The sequence below is a fragment of the Oratosquilla oratoria genome, chromosome 10 (genome assembly GCF_046742065.1).
Source record: "Oratosquilla oratoria isolate Oo_2021 chromosome 10, ASM4674206v1, whole genome shotgun sequence".
NCBI classification, from domain to species: domain Eukaryota; kingdom Metazoa; phylum Arthropoda; class Malacostraca; order Stomatopoda; family Squillidae; genus Oratosquilla; species Oratosquilla oratoria.
Window position 1 is genome coordinate 72,969,224 of NC_134786.1, and position 19,815 is coordinate 72,989,038.

The 19,815-nt window shown below is 39.9% G+C and overlaps 1 protein-coding gene across 2 annotated transcripts in view; it reads right to left on the reverse strand.

The window, feature by feature from the left end:
- Positions 1–15,228, reverse strand: part of Sse (extra spindle pole bodies like 1, separase) — a 108,786-nt gene extending 93,558 nt beyond the window's left edge. The window contains exons 1-2 of one of the 2 annotated variants that reach the window (XM_076192047.1): positions 14,874–14,894; positions 8,769–8,871 (exon numbers count right to left, since the gene is read on the reverse strand). In XM_076192047.1, coding sequence (XP_076048162.1) covers positions 8,769–8,871 — 103 coding nt within the window. In that variant the 5' untranslated portion in view covers positions 14,874–14,894. Of the gene's footprint in view, positions 1–8,768; positions 8,872–14,873; positions 14,895–15,153 lie in introns of those variants that run through there. The other variant, XM_076192046.1, reaches the window with a different exon arrangement.
- Positions 15,229–19,815: the final 4,587 nt, after the last annotated feature.

Sequence of the window (19,815 nt, forward strand, 5' to 3'; positions counted from 1 at the left end):
GAACATGAGGGGACGTCCTAGGATGAGGTGGATGGATAGGGTGAAGGGGGCTTTGGGGAAGAGGGGAATGTCTGTTGAGGAAGGACGGGAGAGGACAGAAGACAGGGGTGAATAGAGAACGGTTGTATATGGATGATGATGTGATTGCATGAGGTGGAATGGGTGGGGGGATGGGGGGTGAGGTAGTATGTGTGAGCAAAATTTGACGCAGCCCGAAGGGATTTCTCCCCGTCTTCTCCTTTTATGCAATGGGGGGACTAAGAGGGGGGTCGCCGATTTAATGAAGCGGCCTTGCTGTGGATGTGCTGTGTCTTGCAACACTGCTTCTGACCCAGGGCAGTGGACAAGGTGCAGGGATGACCCGTCATCCAGGAGGTGCTAAGATAAGAGAGAGGGTGGAGGGGTGTGGAGTGTATTCAGGGATGGAATGGGTGGAAATGATTTTATTCCTTTTCCTTTTTGGCTACCTCCCTTGTAAGGGGGAAAAAGCCTTGGTATATGTATGTATGTACAATAAACATCATAATTATCATTAGACTAATCTTGATCACTGAATGCATTCCACAGATATACATGCACCTATATGTACATAAAAAATAGGCAGGCATCTGGGAATGGATGCAAAGAGGTGATTATATGAAGGGGTGAGTATGCCTATGACAATGTGTAAGGCAGAGACTTAGGATTTATGAGAGGTAGAAAGGAGAAGTTTAAATTTGTTTGAGATGAAGTGTATGGGAAGTATGGTGAGAGTTAAAGTTGGATAGAGTGAGAAATGTGGAGGTGAGGAGGTGAGCAAGGGTAGAATGGGAGTTGGCAGATAGGGCTGATGATTATTGGGATGGTTTGGATACATGGAAAGAATTAGTGAAGAAAAATTAACAAAAGTGGAAATAAGAGATGGATGGAGTGAACTTACGGAGACAACCAAAATGAGATGGATGTACAGAGTGAGAGGGACTTTAAGCAAAAGTGGAATGTCTATTGAGTTGAGAAGAGAGAAGGCAGGGGATAGGTGTGAGTGGAGAAGGGTCATACATTTATGACATTTAATCCAGGCCAAAAGAAATTTCTCCCCAACTTATCTATTCTTTACATGAAGAGACAAGGAGGGAGAGTCACCATGTAAATGAAGCTGCCCTGCTGTGGATGTGTTGTGTCTTACTGCAGAGTTTTTGACCTGGGTGGGCAGGAGACAAGGATGACCTTTCATCCATGAGGAGCTAAGATGTGAGGGAAACAATGAGTAGTGGATAGAAATGGAATTGGTAGTAGTAGGTGTGTGCCTTGGCTGGCTACCTCCCTTATAAGGGGAAAGAGGCCCAGATGTATATATGTAATTCATGTATGTATGTATGAATGATCTTACCAAAAAAATCCAATCCACGCAACTCCTACCTGTCCTAAAGTCACACGGTTCCTCACCAACTACTCCCTCTATTCCTCTCCTAATCCTCTCAATCAAGACCCTCCCATAAGCCTTCCCAACTACACTTAACAAACTCATCCCTCTCAAACTACTACTCTCACACTTGTCCCCCTTTCCCTTGTAAAGTGGAACTATACAGGCACTCCTCCAGTCCTCCAGCACTCTACCCTCTTAAACAAACATTAAATAACCTCACCAGCCAGTCCACCATCACTGTACCTCCTTTTTTCAGACATTCTGCATGACACCCATCTAATCCCAGTGCCTTACCTGCTCTCATCATCTTAACAGCTGCCTTCACTTCATCTTTCCTTATTTCTCCATTTTCCTCACTCATCACTGTCATTTTCTTAGCACTTCCCACTGCAACTACCCTTTCCTCCCTATCCTCCTTCACATTTAGCAACTCCTTAAAATAATTGGCCCATCTTCCTCTTACTGCCATTTCTTCCATTTTCCTCTCCATCTGCACCTTTTACCTTTGCTTCTCTATTCAATTTGCCTCCTTTTACTCTCTTAACCCCTTCCATACGGTGCCGCACACGTAGGCGTCATGGACTTAGATCTCGGTGGCAGCAACCAATGCCAGCCGTACGACGTGTCGTAATAATACTCGCATCATAAAATATAGTCACCGCTTATATCGATCGTTCTCTCTTCACCCGTGAATTTTGATAACCATAGAAAATGCGATTACAAAAGAATTAGAAAGAATGTCATTATGGAGGGGCAACTACAATAAATATAATCAAGACGCCGATATGGCAGCCTCGCGAATACACTCGCTCCCCATGACGCCTACGTGTGCGGCACCGTATGGAAGGGGTTAATTTCTTTCAAAAATTTTTTTTTCATTACTTTCAAAATTTTGTCATACTCTTACCCCATTTCACATCTGCTCTCATCTTTGCCTCTTTCATCTTACAAAGGATTACAAAGGCGGAGCATGCCGACAGGAGACCTTTTGGTCCATATCTAGGTCGGATGCGAAAAAAATCATTATAATAAAATAATAAATAAAAACTATAATAATGTAAATAACAAATAAAATACACAAATAAATGCATAGGTATAGTTAAATAATAAACAAACAGGTAAATAATAAATAACAATAAATGAAAATCAGACAGACTTTACTCCTCTTCTCTTTTCCTTGTACCTCTCATATGATTCTCCCATCCTATTTTGTAACCAATCTTAGATTGCTCGTTTCTTCTCTTCTACAACCTTCTTTGCTTCCTCATCCCATCACTCACTTCCCTTCCTTCTATTTCCTCCCACCCTCCTTGTTCCACACCCCATCTTTGTAACCTTATGACTCCTTCCTTGAAACATCCCTATTCCTCCTCCACTCCTAGCTCTACTCTATCCTTCACTCCCTCCCACTCTTCTCTCAGCTTCTACTCTTCTTTCTCACTTAAGCAGTTCACTCTAAGCACCTCCCTACCTTCTGTCCTTTTCCTCTTTCTCCATCTATCCTCCACTCTCACCTTACCTTCCACCAAAAATGATCTGATATTCCCCCACTCTCTCCCCTTAGAACATGTACATCCGTAACTCTTCCTATTATTCTCCTGGTTACCACTATATAGTCCACTAATGCTCTATCTACCACCCTTCCATCCACCACCCTCTCCTATGTGTACTTATGCTTGACTTTCTTCCTAAACAATGTATTTGCTATCATCAACTCTTTCTAGACACATCTCCACCATCAACCCTCCACTATGATTTTTTCCTGGAACTCCACACTTCCAACCACTCCATCTATTGGTTTATTTCCTACCCTAGCATTAAGGTTTCCCAATACCACTACACTGACATTTCTCCCTAAACCCTCTATGCACTTATATAAGTCTATCCAAAAAGCCTCCCTTTCCTCTACACTCTTCTCACTACTAGGCCCATATGCACTTACATGTCGATCATCAGTGATAACACACATAAATTGGAGCTCCTGAGAATTACTTTAAAAACAGAATCCTTTAATAGTGCTACAATATAAGAATATCTAGAGTGTGATATATAGGAAGGGGAGTGCTTGTGGATACCCGAAATGGTTAAATTATAACTTAAATAGTGTGTAATTGAAGTAAAATGAAAGAAATTGGCAACGGGTCAGAGAAACATGTACCCAGAGCCATCTGCCAGTGCAAGAGCGAAGCAAAATGTAAACATAGGCTTCAGATCACTGAGAGGTACAAAAAGGTTTCTATTTGACAATGGCAATGAGGGTCATTTTTCTGGATTCAATGGGTATGAAAGAAGACTTTTTAGTAGAATTATAGACATAGAGAGGGACATGAGAAATAAGAATGAATCATGGAAGCAAGAAACTATTGATGGAAGATGAATAGGAAATAACTTAAAAAAAAGTAAACACACACTGAAATAAAAGAACAGGTAAGTGTACTAAAAAAGAACTGGCCGAGTTAAAAGGTGAAAACGAGAGGTTGAAAAATAATGAAAACACAAATAATGAGACCATAAGGAAAGAGGTGGATGAACGGATAAAAATAATGACCGTGGAAGCCAGAAAAATCATAGGAGATGATGATTTGCAACAACTCAGGAATGATTGGAAAAAAGACAAAGAAGATAAGGTAATTTGGAAGGGAGAGAAAAAAAAAAAAAATGTTCATCAACAAATGCAGGAGAAGGCCAAAGATGCAGTTATCAAGGTACAGTACTACCTCTCATTAATGGATGTTAATTAGCTGTGTTTGCAGTGTTTTCGGTGTTTTTGGTGCTGTTGTTTAGTGTTGTGCAATCACTATGCCACCCAAAAACCACTCCAAATAAACGGATTATTCACATCAACGGACACCGTTACCCTCCTTTTAGTCCGTTAATGAGAGGTAGTACTGTAATTAAAGAAAAAGAAAATCTAGTATGAGATACAGTAGACAACAAAATGTGTATAGTAATATATGGTCTAAAGGAAAAAATAACCTAAATTGGTTCCTGAGAGATAAAGAGGACAAAGAATTGGCAAGAAATGTTCAAAAAGTAGTACAAGATAAAGAGCAAGAAATAAATATGGAAACAGAGGAAGTGCACAGAATGGGTAAGTATGCAGAAGGAAAAAGTCTACCACTAATGATCAAATTAAGGTCACAAATGGCAATGGAAAAAATCTTAGTAAGAACAGGAAAATTAACAAGAAACAAACACTATAAAATATATGAATAAAAAGAGACATGAATGATGAGGAAAGAGAAAGAATTAAGGCATTAAGAAACAAAGCTAAAGAAAAAACGAGAAAACAATGGAAATAGTGTATAACACAGTTCTATTGGAGTGTTAGATATGAGACTGAAAAAATTGTATATATATTCAAGAAAAAAAAAAAAAGGTTCAGAGAATGAGATGGAGGGCATAGAAAATCAAAATTAGCTTATACCAACATAGATGGATTAATCTCAGGATTAAATGAACTAAACGATTACCTTTCAGAAGCAAAACCAAACATAATAGGAATTGTAGAGGTAAAATTAAGGGGTCCATTAGTACCAATAGGAATTTTAGAGGCAAAATTATGGGGTCCACTAGTACCAATAGGAATTGTAGAGGCAAAATTATGGGGTCCACTAGTACCAGTGTTGGACATGGATTATATAATCACTGGCTTAGAAATAGGGAATAGAAACAAGGTGGAGAAGTCATGTTCCTGGTTAAGAAAAACTTAAATGTGATGAAAATTACATATAGAGAGAACCAGGTAGAGATGATCACAATAAGAGTTGAAGATAGCGACATGAAAAGCACAAAGTTTGCAATGATATATGTGCCCTAAAAAATGGGGTCTTGGAGAGAGCTAATTCCAAAATGTTAGACAATACAAGATCTTCATTAAACGAGATGCTGAAGGATGAAAGTAATGCAGTACTCATGGGAGATTTTAATTGCAAAGAAATATATTGGGAAGAGAGGACAGTGAAAGGCAGAGAGGATCAATGGGGAAATGTAACCATGTAGTAAGCGCTGAAACTATCAGTTGTTTTAAAAACGATTAGACAACTTTATGGATGGGGATGACAGGTGGTGATGGATACGGAGCTGCCTAGTGTAGGCCTTATGGTCTTTTGCAGTCTCCTTTATTTCTTATGTTCTTATGTTCTTATGTATTACTCGACATTGCTATAGAACATACAATGACACAATAGGTAAAAGAAAACACTAGATTTAGAAATAATAAAGAACCATTGAGACTAGATTTATTATTTACATCAGAACCTGAAATAGTAGACAAAATTGAATACAAGACACCAATTGCAAAGAGTGACCACATACTACTCGAGTTAGAATTAAAGGAGGAAATATATATAAAGAGAAATGAGAAACACAGAAAAGGAAGACTGATGTATAGTAAAATGGACTTTGAGAAACTTAGGAATTTTTTTCTTAAAGTGAGCTGAGGAAAATTGTACAAGAAACACAAGTGGAAGAAAAATGGATGATTCTGATGAAAATCTATAAAGAAGGAGTGGATAAATATGCCCCAAAACAAAAACAGGAAAAGGTGTATATTAAGTGCTGGTTTAATAGAAGGTGCAGCAAAGCAAAAGATAGAAGAGATAAAGCTTGGAAAAGATGGAGAAAAGACAAAAAACCTAGAAAGTGGCAAATATATATTAATCAAGGGAACGAATATGTAAAAATGCGCAGGGAAGAAAAATTAAATTATGAAAAAGACATAATAGAAAAATGTAAGGATCAGCCAAAACTATTCTATAAATATGTAAATACATACATACATACACCAAAGGCTTTTTCCCCCTACACAGGGGGGTAGCCAAAAAGAAAAAGGCATAGAAACCACTCCCACCCATTCCATTTCCTATATATTCCACTCCCCTCTACCCTCCTCCCCCCCTCTTATCTTGGCACCTCCTGGATGACAGGTCATCCCTGCATCCTGTCCACTGCCCTGGGTCAGAAGCAGTGTCACAAGACAGCACATCCACAGCAAGGCTGCTTTATAAATTCAGCAACCCCCCTCTCTGTCCCCCCATGCAGAAAAGGAGAAGACAGGGAGAAATCCTTTCAGGCTGCGTCAATTTTTTTTTTTTTTGTAAATGGTAAACTAAAAAATAAATACGAAACAGTGAAGCTACACAAAGAGAATATGGAATACACAGAAGATACAGAAATGGCTGAAGTCATGGGCAAACACTTCAAGTCGATTTTCACTAGAGAAAAAATACAACATCAGGATGAAGGGAAAGAAGTGAAATCCCCCCCCCCATGAGGGAAATAATAGTAACTCTAAAAGAAATAATGGATCAAATAATGAACCTTGATGTCAGGAAATTGCATGGCCTGGGTGGAATAGCAAATTGGAAGAACCAAGACAAAATATTTAACTTAACAAGTTGCTCGCTTAAAGAAGGAAACATACCAGAAGACTGGAAAAATGCTGATATTGTACCAATTTATAAAGGAGAAAATTGGGAAGACCCAACAAATTACAGACCCGTTTCCCTTACAAGCACGGTAGCTAAAACTTATGAAAAAATTATAAAAAGAAGATTGACAAAATATTTGGAGAACAATATACAAATTCCAAAACAATTTGCATTTAGACTGGGAAGATCATGTACCATAAATTTTATCTGTTTTTACTCAAGTCTACTAGATATAATACAAGAAAGGGATGGATGGGCTAATTGTGCATTCCTAGATCGGCAAAAAGATTTTGATAAAGTCCCTCGCAAAAAAAAATATTAAGAAAACTGGAAACCATAGGAGGGATACAAGGTAAACTATTGAAATGGATAGATTTTTTGCATGGAAGAAAAATGAGGGTAGTGCTCAGAGATAAGTTCTACTTGGGAAGAGGTAATTAGTGGAGTTTCATAAAGATTAGTATTGGCTCCAATAATGTTTGCTATTTATGTGAATGACATGGATGAGGGTGTGGAATGTTACATGAGCTTCATTGCAGATGATGCAAACTACACATGTTGTATAACTGAATTATAGAAAATCAAGGTTCCACTATGTAAATGTGTTACACAGCATGCTGGCAAGGTGTGGCACCATTGACTGAGAGAAGAAGATTGACAGAGAAGAGCCTGACACCTCCCAGTTGCAAATATGTCAAATCACTTCCATTACCATAAGGAGGTGCAGCCCAGAGGGCCTGGTACCTGGTCTCTGGATCAGACTCAGAAACTCACTCAATCCTATCAATTACTTCATACCAGTAACCAACCTATCTCCCTCTCTTTTGTTTTTTTTTACATCAGGTCAATACTCCCACACCTGCCCTCCCAAACCTCCTCTGTCTACCTTGAGACATAGAAATTAACCCAAGCCAATACACATCTCACATGCATAAAACCTATAAATTATTCACACACTTCCATCACATGTAACATGTGTTACACATGAAACCACTTCAAATACACCACAAACAATACAATTGAGTGGCAGTCACCAAACATCAACACACCCAAAAACATACCCCCACAAAAACATATTCTTAAACAAATCACATATGTACAAATATCAGTTATATCACAAGCACATGAAGTTACTTCAATTCCTAAACAAAACATTACTACAGGATACTAAACACCACATTCATTGAATACACAACAGTTATAGAAGACAACACCTGATACATTATTAGACTCCTAACACAAATGCACAATGGGATACCCTTCTCCAATAAAACAAAAGAAACAAACACTTACAGACAATATAACTGAAACAATCACAATCCAATAAATCAATCCATTGTCCCAGGTCTCTCTTGTAGGAGATCCATGGCTTGGCTCCTAGGTATCTGGTACAACCACCAGTCTGTCCCAGAGGTCACTCAATGAAGAAATATTGTGTTGCCATCTGGGAACAGCTAGTGTGGGCCAGTAGCGTATGATGTATTGTTCATTGTCCTCTGTGTGATGGTTGCATCTAGGGCAGTTTGATTCTGTGCCCAGCCCTATTCTGTACAGGTACTGTATTAGAGCTGTGTGGTGACTACAACACAAGGATGATAGTGTGGTTCTTGCTTCTTAGGAGGGATTTTCCTGTGAGGCTGATATCAAAAAAGGGTTTATAGTTTTATAGGAGTAGTGAGTTCAGTGGTCTGTCTTGAAGAGTTTGTTTTGTGATCAGTGTGAATGTACTTTTGTGTGGAGATAGAATGGACAACATACGGGTGTTGGATGGATGTGGGATCAGTGAGGAATGGATGTATAGCTTGATTAGGCCATCCCCTTTGTAAGGGAGGAAGGTCCTTTTGGTATATGTACACCAAAAGCGCTTTCCCTTTATAAGGAGGATGACCAAGTCAAAACACATCATACTCAAACAAAAACATCATGCTAACCTGCATTACGGGCACTTGGTAATGTATTAACTACATCCTCAAGAGTTCTAGCACCAAGGCGAGACAGCAGTTTTTCTAGGTTTTCCTCAAAATTGTTTGCCATCTGCAATAATAAAACATACTTAAAAGATATTTTCAACATCAAATACATGAAGCTATTTACATCTAAACTTGCATGTTAAAGCAATAAGAGGCATGTTTTAAAATTATTTGGGTCAGATATACAAAAACCAACATAAATCAATCAATACATTGCCCCAAGTCGCTCTTATAAGAAACCCATAACCCCTAGGTAACCAGTACTGGCACACAAGTCACTCAAAGAAAACATTTTCTGTTGTTGTCCAGGTAGGGTGAGAATAGGACAGTGTAAGACGAGGTGTTGTTTCTTTTAGGGTGGATGCATATAAGTCTTTGGCCAAACCTATTCTGTGTTGGCACTTTCAGTGTTGGGCAATGACCTGAATTGAAAGAGTACAAACAAAAAATATACCAGCACACAGACTCAGGGGACTAAATTTTACCACCACAAGAAAATTTCAAATAAACTTATCAGTAAATCATGAATGGTGATTATGTCTACAAAATAAATCACTGATCAAAATTTGATTGCTGATCATAACCCATAACAATACCAGTCAAAGAATTGGCCTACAGACACCAAATGCCCATGGTGCAATCACCACATAGAAGATGCAGAACACATATAAGTTGTTGAAAAACACAAGTTGTGTTTTCACTTCATCAACCAGGGGAAGATGAAAAATCTCATAAAGAACCTTATCTCTCTCTAGAATTGAAAATGTAGCAGTAGTGTGGTCCCCAAACAAAAAGGATATCAATAAGATCAAGAGAATACACAGAACAATAATCAAAATGGTCCCAGTTTTGTAGACGGACCATATAAGAACGGGATCTCCCCTCATTAAAAGAAAAAAGGAAGAAAACTGACATGATTATTACATGCAAAACAATGAAAGTGTATATATATATATATATATATATATATATATATATATGAAATGGGTGGGAAGAGGAAAGACTGGAGTCTTATTCTGAGTTTTATTGTTTTATTCCAGTTTGGGCAACATTGCCCTCTAGGCATCTGTATAAAAACTGTCTTCCCATCTTTTCATCAATCCTTAAAAGAATAAAAACTCCCTTAGGAATGGAAAAATGCACTGATAACAGAAATACACAAAATACATATACCAAAGAGAAGGGAAGCTAAGCATAAGATAAAGGAAGCAAAGAGGAGAGCAGATATGAAATGGGGTAAGAGTATGACAGAAATTTTTTAAAGCAATAAAAAGATGATTTGGAAGGAAATTAAAAGAGAAAAAGGAGGCGAATCAAGTAGAGAAGAAAAGGTAAAAGGTACAGATGGAGAGATGATAATAGAAGAGAAGGCAGTCAGAGGAAAGTGGGCAGGTGTATTTTAGGGAGTTGCTAAATGTGAAGGAGGATAGGAAGGGAATGGTAGTAGCAGTGAGAAGCACTAAGAAAATGAGAGTGATGAGTGAGGAAAATGGAGGAGAAATAGGGAAGGATGAAGTGAAAGCAGCTGTTAAGATGATGAGAGCAGGTAAGGCACCTGGTCTGGATGGTTGCCATGCAGAATGTCTGAAGAAAGGAGGTACAGTGATGGTGGACTGGCTGGTGAGGTTGTTTAATGTTTATTTGAGAGAGGGTAGAATGCTGGAGAACTGGAGGAGTGCCTGTATGATTCCGCTTTACAAGGGAAAGGGGGACAAATGTGAGTGTAGTAGTTACAGAGGGATCAGCTTGTTGAGTGTAGTTGGGAAGGCTTATGGGATGGTCTTGATTGAGAGGATTAGGAGAGGAACAGAGGGAGTAATTGGTGAGGAACAGTGTGGGTTTAGGACAGGTAGAGGTTGTGTAGATCAGATTTTTTGGTAAGACAGATATGTGAGAAAGCTATAGGAAAAGGTAAGGATATTTTGGGGGCTTTTATGGATCTGGAAAAGGCTTATGACAGGGTAGACAGGAAGGCATTGTGGGAGGTACTGCAGATATATAGGACAGGAGGAAAGCTGTTAAGAGCAGTCAAGAGTTTTTACGAGAGTAGTAGAGCTTGTGTTAGGATTAGAAATGGAGAGAGTGAATGGTTTGAGGTAAAGGTGGGACTTCGTCAGGGATATGTTATGTCGCCCTGGCTGTTCAATCTTTACATGGATGGGGTGGTGCGAGAGGTGAATGCAAGGGTAGTTGGTCAGGGATTGGTGATGATTAAAGAAAATGGAGAAAAGTGGGAGATGAGCCAGTTGTTGTTTGTTGATGACACTGCACTTGTAGCAGGATCAGAGGAGGGATTGAGGAAGTTAGTGATAGAGTTTGAGAAGGTGTGTGAAAGAAGGAAGCTGAAGATAAATGTGGGTAAAAGTAAGGTGATGAGATGTACAAGGGGAGAGAGTGACAGCAGGCTGGAGGTGAGCATTAAGGGTGAAAGACTGGAGGAAGTGGATAGTTTTAGATACTTGGGTGTGAATGTGGTAGGAAAGGGAGGAGTGGGGGTGGAGGTAGAATGTAAATTGAGAAAAGCGAGTAAATGTCTTGGTGGATTGAAAAGTGTAATGAGAAATAGACATCTGGGAATGGATGCTAAGAGGAGGTTATATGAAGGAGTGATTGTGCCAACAGCATTGTGCGGGGCAGAAACATGGAATATGAGAGAGGAAGAGAGAAGGAGCTTGAATGAGTTTGAGATGAAATGTCTGAGAAGTATGATAGGGGTTACTAGGCTAGATAGAGTGAGAAATGAGGAGGTGAGGAGGAGAACAGGGGTGGAAAGGGAACTGGGAGATAGGGTTGAATGGAAAGAATGAGTGAAGAAAGATTAGTCAAAGAAGTGTGGAAGGCAGAGGTGGAAGGAGTGAATATGAGGGGGCATCCTAGGATGAGATGGATGGATGGGGTGAAAGGGGCATTACAAAAGAGAGGAATGTCTGTGGAGGAAGGACGGGAGAGGACAGAAGATAGAGGTGAATGGAGAGGGGTTGTGTATAGATAATGCTGTGATGCATGAGGGGGAGTGGGTGGAGGATGGGGGGCGAGGAAGTATGTATGAGGGGAAAAAAAAAAAAAAAAAAAAAATTGACGCAGCCCAAAGGGATTTCTCCCCGTCTTCTCCTTTTCTGCTTGAGGAGACGGAGAGGGGGGGTCCCCGAAGTTATGAAGCGGCCTTGCTGTGGATGTGCTGTATCTTGTGACACTGCTTCTGATCCAGGGCAGTGGACAGGATGCAGGGATGACCCATCATCCAGGAGGTGCCAAGATAAGAAGGGGGTGAGGGTGGAGGGGAGTGGAAAATATAGGAAATGGAATGGGTGGGAGTGGTTTCTATGCCTTTTTCTTTTTGGCTACCCCCCCAGGTAGGGGGGAAAAGCCTTTGGTATATGTATGTATGTACATATACCAAAGGCTTTTTCCCCCTTACAAGGAAGGTAGTCAAAAAACAAAGGCATAGAAACCCATTCCATCCCTAACATACCCCACTCCCTTCTACCCTCTTCCCTCCCTCTTATCTTGGCACCTCCTGGATGATGGGTCATCTCTGCATCTTGTCCACTGCCCTGGGTCAGAAGCAGTGTCACAAGACACAGCACATCCATAGCAAGGCCACTTCATTACAAAGGATTACAAAGGTGGAGCATGCCAACAGGAGACCCTTTGGTCCATAACTAGGTTGGATGCAAAAAGAAAAAAATAATAATAATAATAATAATAATGATAAATGAATAAATAAACAAGTGAGTGGAAGGGCAGTGAGCTAAACACAGAGAACAGTTGGAGTTTTATTCACTGATGTTTCGTCGTTACCAGGACATTCTCAAAGTACATACAGTCTTAGGAAATGAACAGCTTATATAATTCATCCTTGCCATGTTCCTCTCCCTCCATACCCTCATCCATTCTCAATACTTCTCAGGTGACTCCAACCATGCCACCTCTCCCTCCGTTCTCAATTATCCTCTTGACCTCCTTGATTAAAGTGCTTGCTGCTCCTGCTAATTTTATAAACCCATCCCAATGGTTGATGCAGGGGTGGGAAATAATGTAGGCTGCCTCCACTATTTTTCTTTTCTTTTCCCCTACACCTTTGTGGAGCACCTCCATCCTGTTCCAATCTGGAAGATGACTACATTGGTCTAAATGAACCACTAGCGAGTTTGAGGTTCTGTGAGCTCTGATGTCATTTTTGTGTTCATATGTCCGCAGTTCTACTGATCTTCCCATCTCTCCATAATATCCTAACGGGCAACCATCACATGGTATATTGTAGACCGCGCCTTTCTCCATACCTTTTTCTGAGTTATCTTCATTTTTGCTCCAGACAACCTCTCCTAATTTTGTACCCGTGGAAAAAGCAACGCTCACACCCGCTTTTGTGAGAATATGTCCCAACTCCTCTGCGTACTTCGAGTTGGGGACGGACAAAATCCCAGCCCTGCCTTCTCTGGACCGGTTGTCCTTCTTCCTTCTCATTATTACCGTTGCTTTCTTTCTCAATCTGTGCAGTAGTCCTTCCGGGTATCTGAGTTTTGTGAACACTTTAGATATATATTTAATTTCATCCTCTAAAAGCTCTTCACTGCAAATATAGTATGCCCTTAAGAAAAAACCTATAACCACATCCTGCACAGCAGAAGTCTTCAAAAGATGGCTGGATGCCTTCCTACAAGAAATTGAAGACACACCTCCCACAGCATCCTATAGTACAACATGGCCCCATTATAACAAGCTGGTACATCACATACCACTTCACTGGAGGCAACATGGACAAGGAGGAAACAGCAGCAATTCCTATATCTGAAGTGTGTCTGCCAAGATGTCCATAAGGTAACATGAGGTATAAGATATAGATACTTTGGAAGATGTACAAAGAGGACCCACCAAAATGGTTCTGGAATTGAGAAACTTATCCTATGACAAAAGATCATAAAACTAAACTTAACAACATTGGAAGAAAGCTGATCAAATGAAAACTGAAATCATAAAGGGTTTGGAGAATGCAGATATTACTATCTTTTTTCTGAGAGAACATGGACAGATTAAGCAGAAATGAATATAAGATTTGTAAGAAATCAAGCTACACAAATGCTAGAATGTTTTCCTTTTCTCAATGAGTGGTCAATTCTTAGTTACCAAGTTCTGCAGAAAACTAGACCACAGTAAATCAGTTTAAACATATAGTAAGTTAAATAGGTATTTGTAATCATTCTTTTATTCATGGTACCCTCAAACAACATGATTTGAAAAGGTGAAATTTACTACCACATAAATTGCAAATTTGGGTATTTTTTTAAAAGTGCACACCGACATGGTATTGCATTAGAAAATTACATATTAATTTTATAAATTGTAATACATCAAATAATAAATAATTTTCTTGGCAGAAATCAATATCAGAAAATGTTGATAAGACCTGTCACCTACCGGTATACAGAAACAAATTATGTTGCTTTAACTTCTTTAGACACCATCTTTGTTTTGATAGATTCGGAGGTCAGAGAGGACAACGACCGTGACGACCTCTAAAATTACAGGTACTGCATTACTAAATGCAGGTTAGGTTAAGTAAGTAAATTATATTAGTTTAAGTTAGGTTGGTAGGTAAGGTTAGGTTGGTAGGTTAGGTTAGGTTAGGTTAGGTTAAGTAGTTTAGGTTAGGTTAAGTAGTTTAGGTTAGGTTAGAATAGACAAATTTATCACACTTTAATTTCTTCAGTCTCCATCTCTACCAAAACAAAGATGGTATCTCAAGCAACCAAAGATTGAAAGAAAGTAGCTATGATTGTTTATTATTTTATAGCTTTTAGCAACCTTTTCTATTATTAATTTCTGCCAAGAATAATGTATATTACACTGATGTATTATTATTATAACTTACAAAATTAGTATTCAATTTTCTATTTGCTTGGGTGCACTTCTAAAATTTTACCCAAATTGAAATTTGTAAATATTATTGTAACTGTTGCCAAAGGCAAAGTGATGAGTGTAATTCATGAAATCATTTTCAAATTTTCATTCTATTGCTAAGTTGTTTGAGCATGATGCAAAACTGTTAAATAAACCGGGTCCTACAAATCTGTTTCACCAATAAATTTCATGGCATTTAACAATACTGTATGTAAATATAATGGAACACATCTAATATGATCTAGGCTATTGGCTAGTGACAGTCACCTACTTCAACAACGGGATGTGATCAAACATACACAGCTATTTCTAAGAATAAGCTCCACACATACATTTAATCCATTCATCATGCTTAACCACTTTGCATGGAAGTCATACAAATTAATAATTGCAACCTAATTACTACGTTATCAGTGAATACGAATAAGACTGAAAGTTATTTTACCTTCTAATATATTTTGTATTTGTCCGCCAAACTGTCAATTTGTTTACGTTCGAACTGTGAATGAAATGCCTGTAGAGAAAATACAAAAGTTGTATTTGCCGTATTGCATTTATTTGATCATAATATACAATAAAGGAGCTATATGAAAATAAGTACATTTTTCCATATATATATATATATGTATGTATATATATATATATATATATATATATATATGTGTATATATATATATATATATATATATATTCTTTCTTTCTTTTTCTTGCAGGCAGACGAGGTTAAAAGCTATTGAAGATTCATTTTTGATTATCTTCTTGTGTATAGTCTCTATACGACGAATATTTGACATCATTTTCTGTAAGTCTGTTTAGGAGATCTCTTATATTGGCCGACGTTTCGGAACTCTCTTGTTCCATCTTCCAGGGCGATTTGTTGTGTCAAGTTTTCTGTGTATATTATATATGGAATGTACGGATCATGGACACTGTGTCGAGGAAAATTTGGATGCTCATTGGTGAATGGTAGCCAATGAGCGTGCGTTGTTTTCACTCGCGGGGGGGGGGGGTCTCTCCCAGTGGGCAAAGAGATAGGGTTCGTTGGTCGCTTAGCACTTATTCTTTTGCTAGATGGCAAGACCCGTGGGTCTTCCACCTGGATGTTGATTGATGGCTGCTTTGCTTGAATGTAGAGTGCTTCAAGGAGTAGCAACCTTCGTGGATCTCTTTCTCTGCCAATGATTGTTGTGTTGTGATCCAGATCTTTTCTTGTTAGTGGTCTGTTGAGTTTGGTAGTGTGGTGGGACTTTATGGATCCGTTACTCAAATGGCATGTTAGGCGTCTTGTAAGCTTAGTGGTTGTCATACCAATGTAAGAGTGAGGTCCACACTCCTCACTATTGCAGCTGTATTGGTATACAACATGGTCTTCTTGTAACTCTGTGTGGTAAATTGAGATTAATTGTCTTACTATTATTTTTATATACATGAAAATGGTGTTAAAGAATTGTATACTGGTGCTGTAGATTCCTTATATATGTGATTCTCATATGTTTTGTACTTTGTAATAGGTTTAGATCCTATACAGCACTTTTAGTCGTGTGTATCTAATTGAATCCTATGTAGACATCTTTTGTTTTTGTTAAGTTACTGATACGAAGACGTTCTAGACGTCGCTTGTTTGTTGATATCCGCTTACAATAAAACTTCGTAAGCGAAACCCCGTTTTTCAACTTTCCTCACCGACACACTGCTACACTCTGTTTTCGTTGTGTTGGGGCGATTACGTATCATTAGTTGGGATGTCTTCTTTGTCTTGTAGTATATGATGATCTGGATGTGTTTTGCTGGGTTGGTGGGTAGTACATTTTTGTGAATAATGTCCTTTATGATCTTCTCGTCTGCTTTGTATTCTGTGGACATATGGCTTTTGTAGTATATTTTTATAGGTTTGTTTTCGCTTGTGGTGTTTCTGTCTTCGTCGGTGTACCATTTGTTTAAATGTGTTTGTATTGCTTGTGATACAACTGAGTTTGCGTATCCATTGTTGATAAGTACTTGTGTGATTATCTCCAGTTCTTGGTGGGTTTGTGTCCAGGTGGAGCAATGCAGATGACATTGTGCTCATAATTACTGGGAAACGGCAGTGCTTCAACAGGGCTCAGCGCTGTTTAAGCACTGTGGCGACGGAATGTTGCAGGTTAGGGTTAAAGATCTCCCCTACAAAATCGAAGGCCATGGCATTGAGACTCTGGAAAGAAGGGAAGCACCTCACCATCCAGGACCTTAGGCTGGACTGGGTTTACCAGTATCAGTACCTGGGGGTCTGGATTGATGTGAGGTTCACCTTTCAGAAGGAACTATCCTATCTCAAGGAGAGACTGAAGGCAAGAACTACAGTTATGAGAGCAATGACGGGGAAGGCACTTGGTGCCACGCATCGGGTCCTTCGCACATTCTATGTGCACGCAGTCCGCAGTTTGGTGGACTACGCCGCCCCAGCTCATAAATGTGGCGACTGCCAAGCTTGAAGACCTGGAGCCTTGCCAAAATGCCGCAGCAAGGATTATCCTGGGAGCTCAACCTTGGACTAAGATCATTAACCTCTAAATGGAGGCTTCATTGCCTTCATTAACATCACGGGTCAGAAGGCTGGAGGTCGACTTTCTTGCCAAGATAGTCCAGAGCCCCAGGATAACTGAGCTGAGTTAGAGCCTTGTGACAGCTCTGGGACGGGTGGATACTCTTATCCACTCCGATACCTGGTTATCACAGGCGGCTGGGATCCTGGACTCCTTCAGGCTCACCAGCACTCTCCTTGAGAAGGGTAGGGACTCTCCACACCCAGAGTTCAAGGCCCCACCACCATGGCTGTCGATACCTGCAACCTTCGTTGTCACAAAGCTTCCCAGTAAGAAGAAGTTATGTGATCAGGAAAGAGTACGAGCGCAGGCCCTACAAGGCATCCGCGCACTATCGGAACCTGGAATGGCGGTCTATTACACGGATGGCTCCGTAGACCCCAACAGGCCTCGCAGTGCGGGGGCTGCTTTCGTGACGGATGGTTTGACCTACGGCAGGAGAGTATCTGATCATGCGTCCACTCTCCAAGCTGAGGCCATAGCGGTCCAAGGAGCGTTAGAGCATGCACTAATATCTCGAGCTGGTCCTGTAGTGATCCACACGGATTCACAGTCTCTGCTAGGCAGCTTGGAATCGATACAGCCCAGCGACAATGTACGCCTTCTGACCTCCATCCTAGCACTCCTGCTGAAACTGCATCAGCAAGGCAGGAGTGTTACGCTCAACTGGGTGTCAAGCCACGTAGGTGTCCCAGGTAACGAGCTAGCCGACGCCGCAGCTGAAGCGGCGCGCCAAAGACCCGAAGTCGATGTTGTCGTCCCTCTCAGCAGAAATTTAATCAGGTACAACGGTTTCTTCAGCACAGACTGGAGGCAAAGGTGTCAGAGAGAGCTTGGTGGTACAGGGCAGTCACAGACTAAGGGCCCCTTGTACTTCCCCGCTCCACACCTAGAAAAGTGGAAACTGCTCTTCCGTCTGCGACTGGAGGACCGTTGTTTCTGGCAGATTAAAAGCAATCCAACACCTGAAGAGAGAAGATGCCGCCACTGTAGCCACCCTCAAGCACTACCTCAAGCATTGCCCCGCAACTGCTTTTCTGAGGAGAGGGCCTCCGACAACATCTGAGGGTCTTGTGCGTCGCCTATGCCGCCACTTAAGCGCCTACGAACTGCGTCGGCTGGTGGAGTGTCAGCCCCCCCTTTAATTATGTTATATAATTACACTTGTATTCTCCATCATGTCGGGAAGGGTGAATTCACCGAGATGTGCATACATATTTAACATAGGTATGCACATCCGGTAAATGTATGAGTGGGCGTGGCCAAGCCACACACACTCATATATTGAATCAACCCCCCCCCTCTTTTCTATATCTATTACACCAATTGATACATAACACTATGACTAACACACAGTTAATGTTAGGAAGGGTGCATTCACTGAGATGTGCATACGTATTTCATATACGTATGCACATCTTGTGAATGTATGGGTGTGTGTGGTTGGGCCCACACACACTCATAAGTCAAATCACCCTCCAAACGGGCTCACCCATAAAGCCCGTGGGAATACTCTTCCCAAGTTAAACAGAACAGAAAATGTGTAACGACTAGTCTGGTTTTGACCAGGGGCGCGTCACTACACCCTATCGTCAAAACGTCGTCTGCTTCAGTCATTCTCGTCGAACCTTCCTGTAGCACCATCTTCTTTCCTGATCCTCAGTGATCCCATGCGTTCATCATTATGATTATTCATGAATTGTCACTGTGTTTGATGAATAGTGATCGTGTCAAATGCTGCAGACTACTTAATATAAATTTTACGATTTATGAAAATGAAGAAAGAACTATTGAGAATATACAAAATTGGGAAGAGAAGAGTTAGAGAATGATGATATATCAATAACATATAGAACTCAGAGATAAAGGTAGAAGAAAGCTTACGATAACCGCCCAGCAACAATTATATTATTCACGTACATACATCATCATACATGTACCAAGGCTTTTTTCCCCCTTACCAGGGGGGTAGCCAGAAAGGACAAGGCACAAATACATTCCCACCCATTTCATCCCCGTACATTTATTCACGTACATAACATAAACGGAGAGCTAAATTATCTTCCAGTAATACAAAATCCCCTTTTTAAGCATATGCAAAACAATAATATTTTTGACCAATCTATTGTAAGACTTGTAGCTCACTTGCCCATTAATGAATATGGAAGAAAAGTGGATAATAATGGGGGAGAGGTAGTGTTGAGAATAAATGAATTTATAATAATTATAATGATAGTACTACTACTAATTTTTATTGTTATAAGATTAATACTAATAATACAGCTGCTACATATTTTAATGGTTGTATTGGTGATGAATTCCTACGTGATTCTGAAGGACAGAATGATTTTTCAATGGCACCATTGGCATTAGTATAGTAATGGGAAAGGATACATTTGGCATTTTTCTTTTCCATTAAACATGACAGCGCGTTTGTTCTAAATTTAAGGATGATCAAAATTGTCCAGATTCAGATTCAGTTTGAAATATTTTATAATCGTAACGGCAAAATAGATACAAGGTAA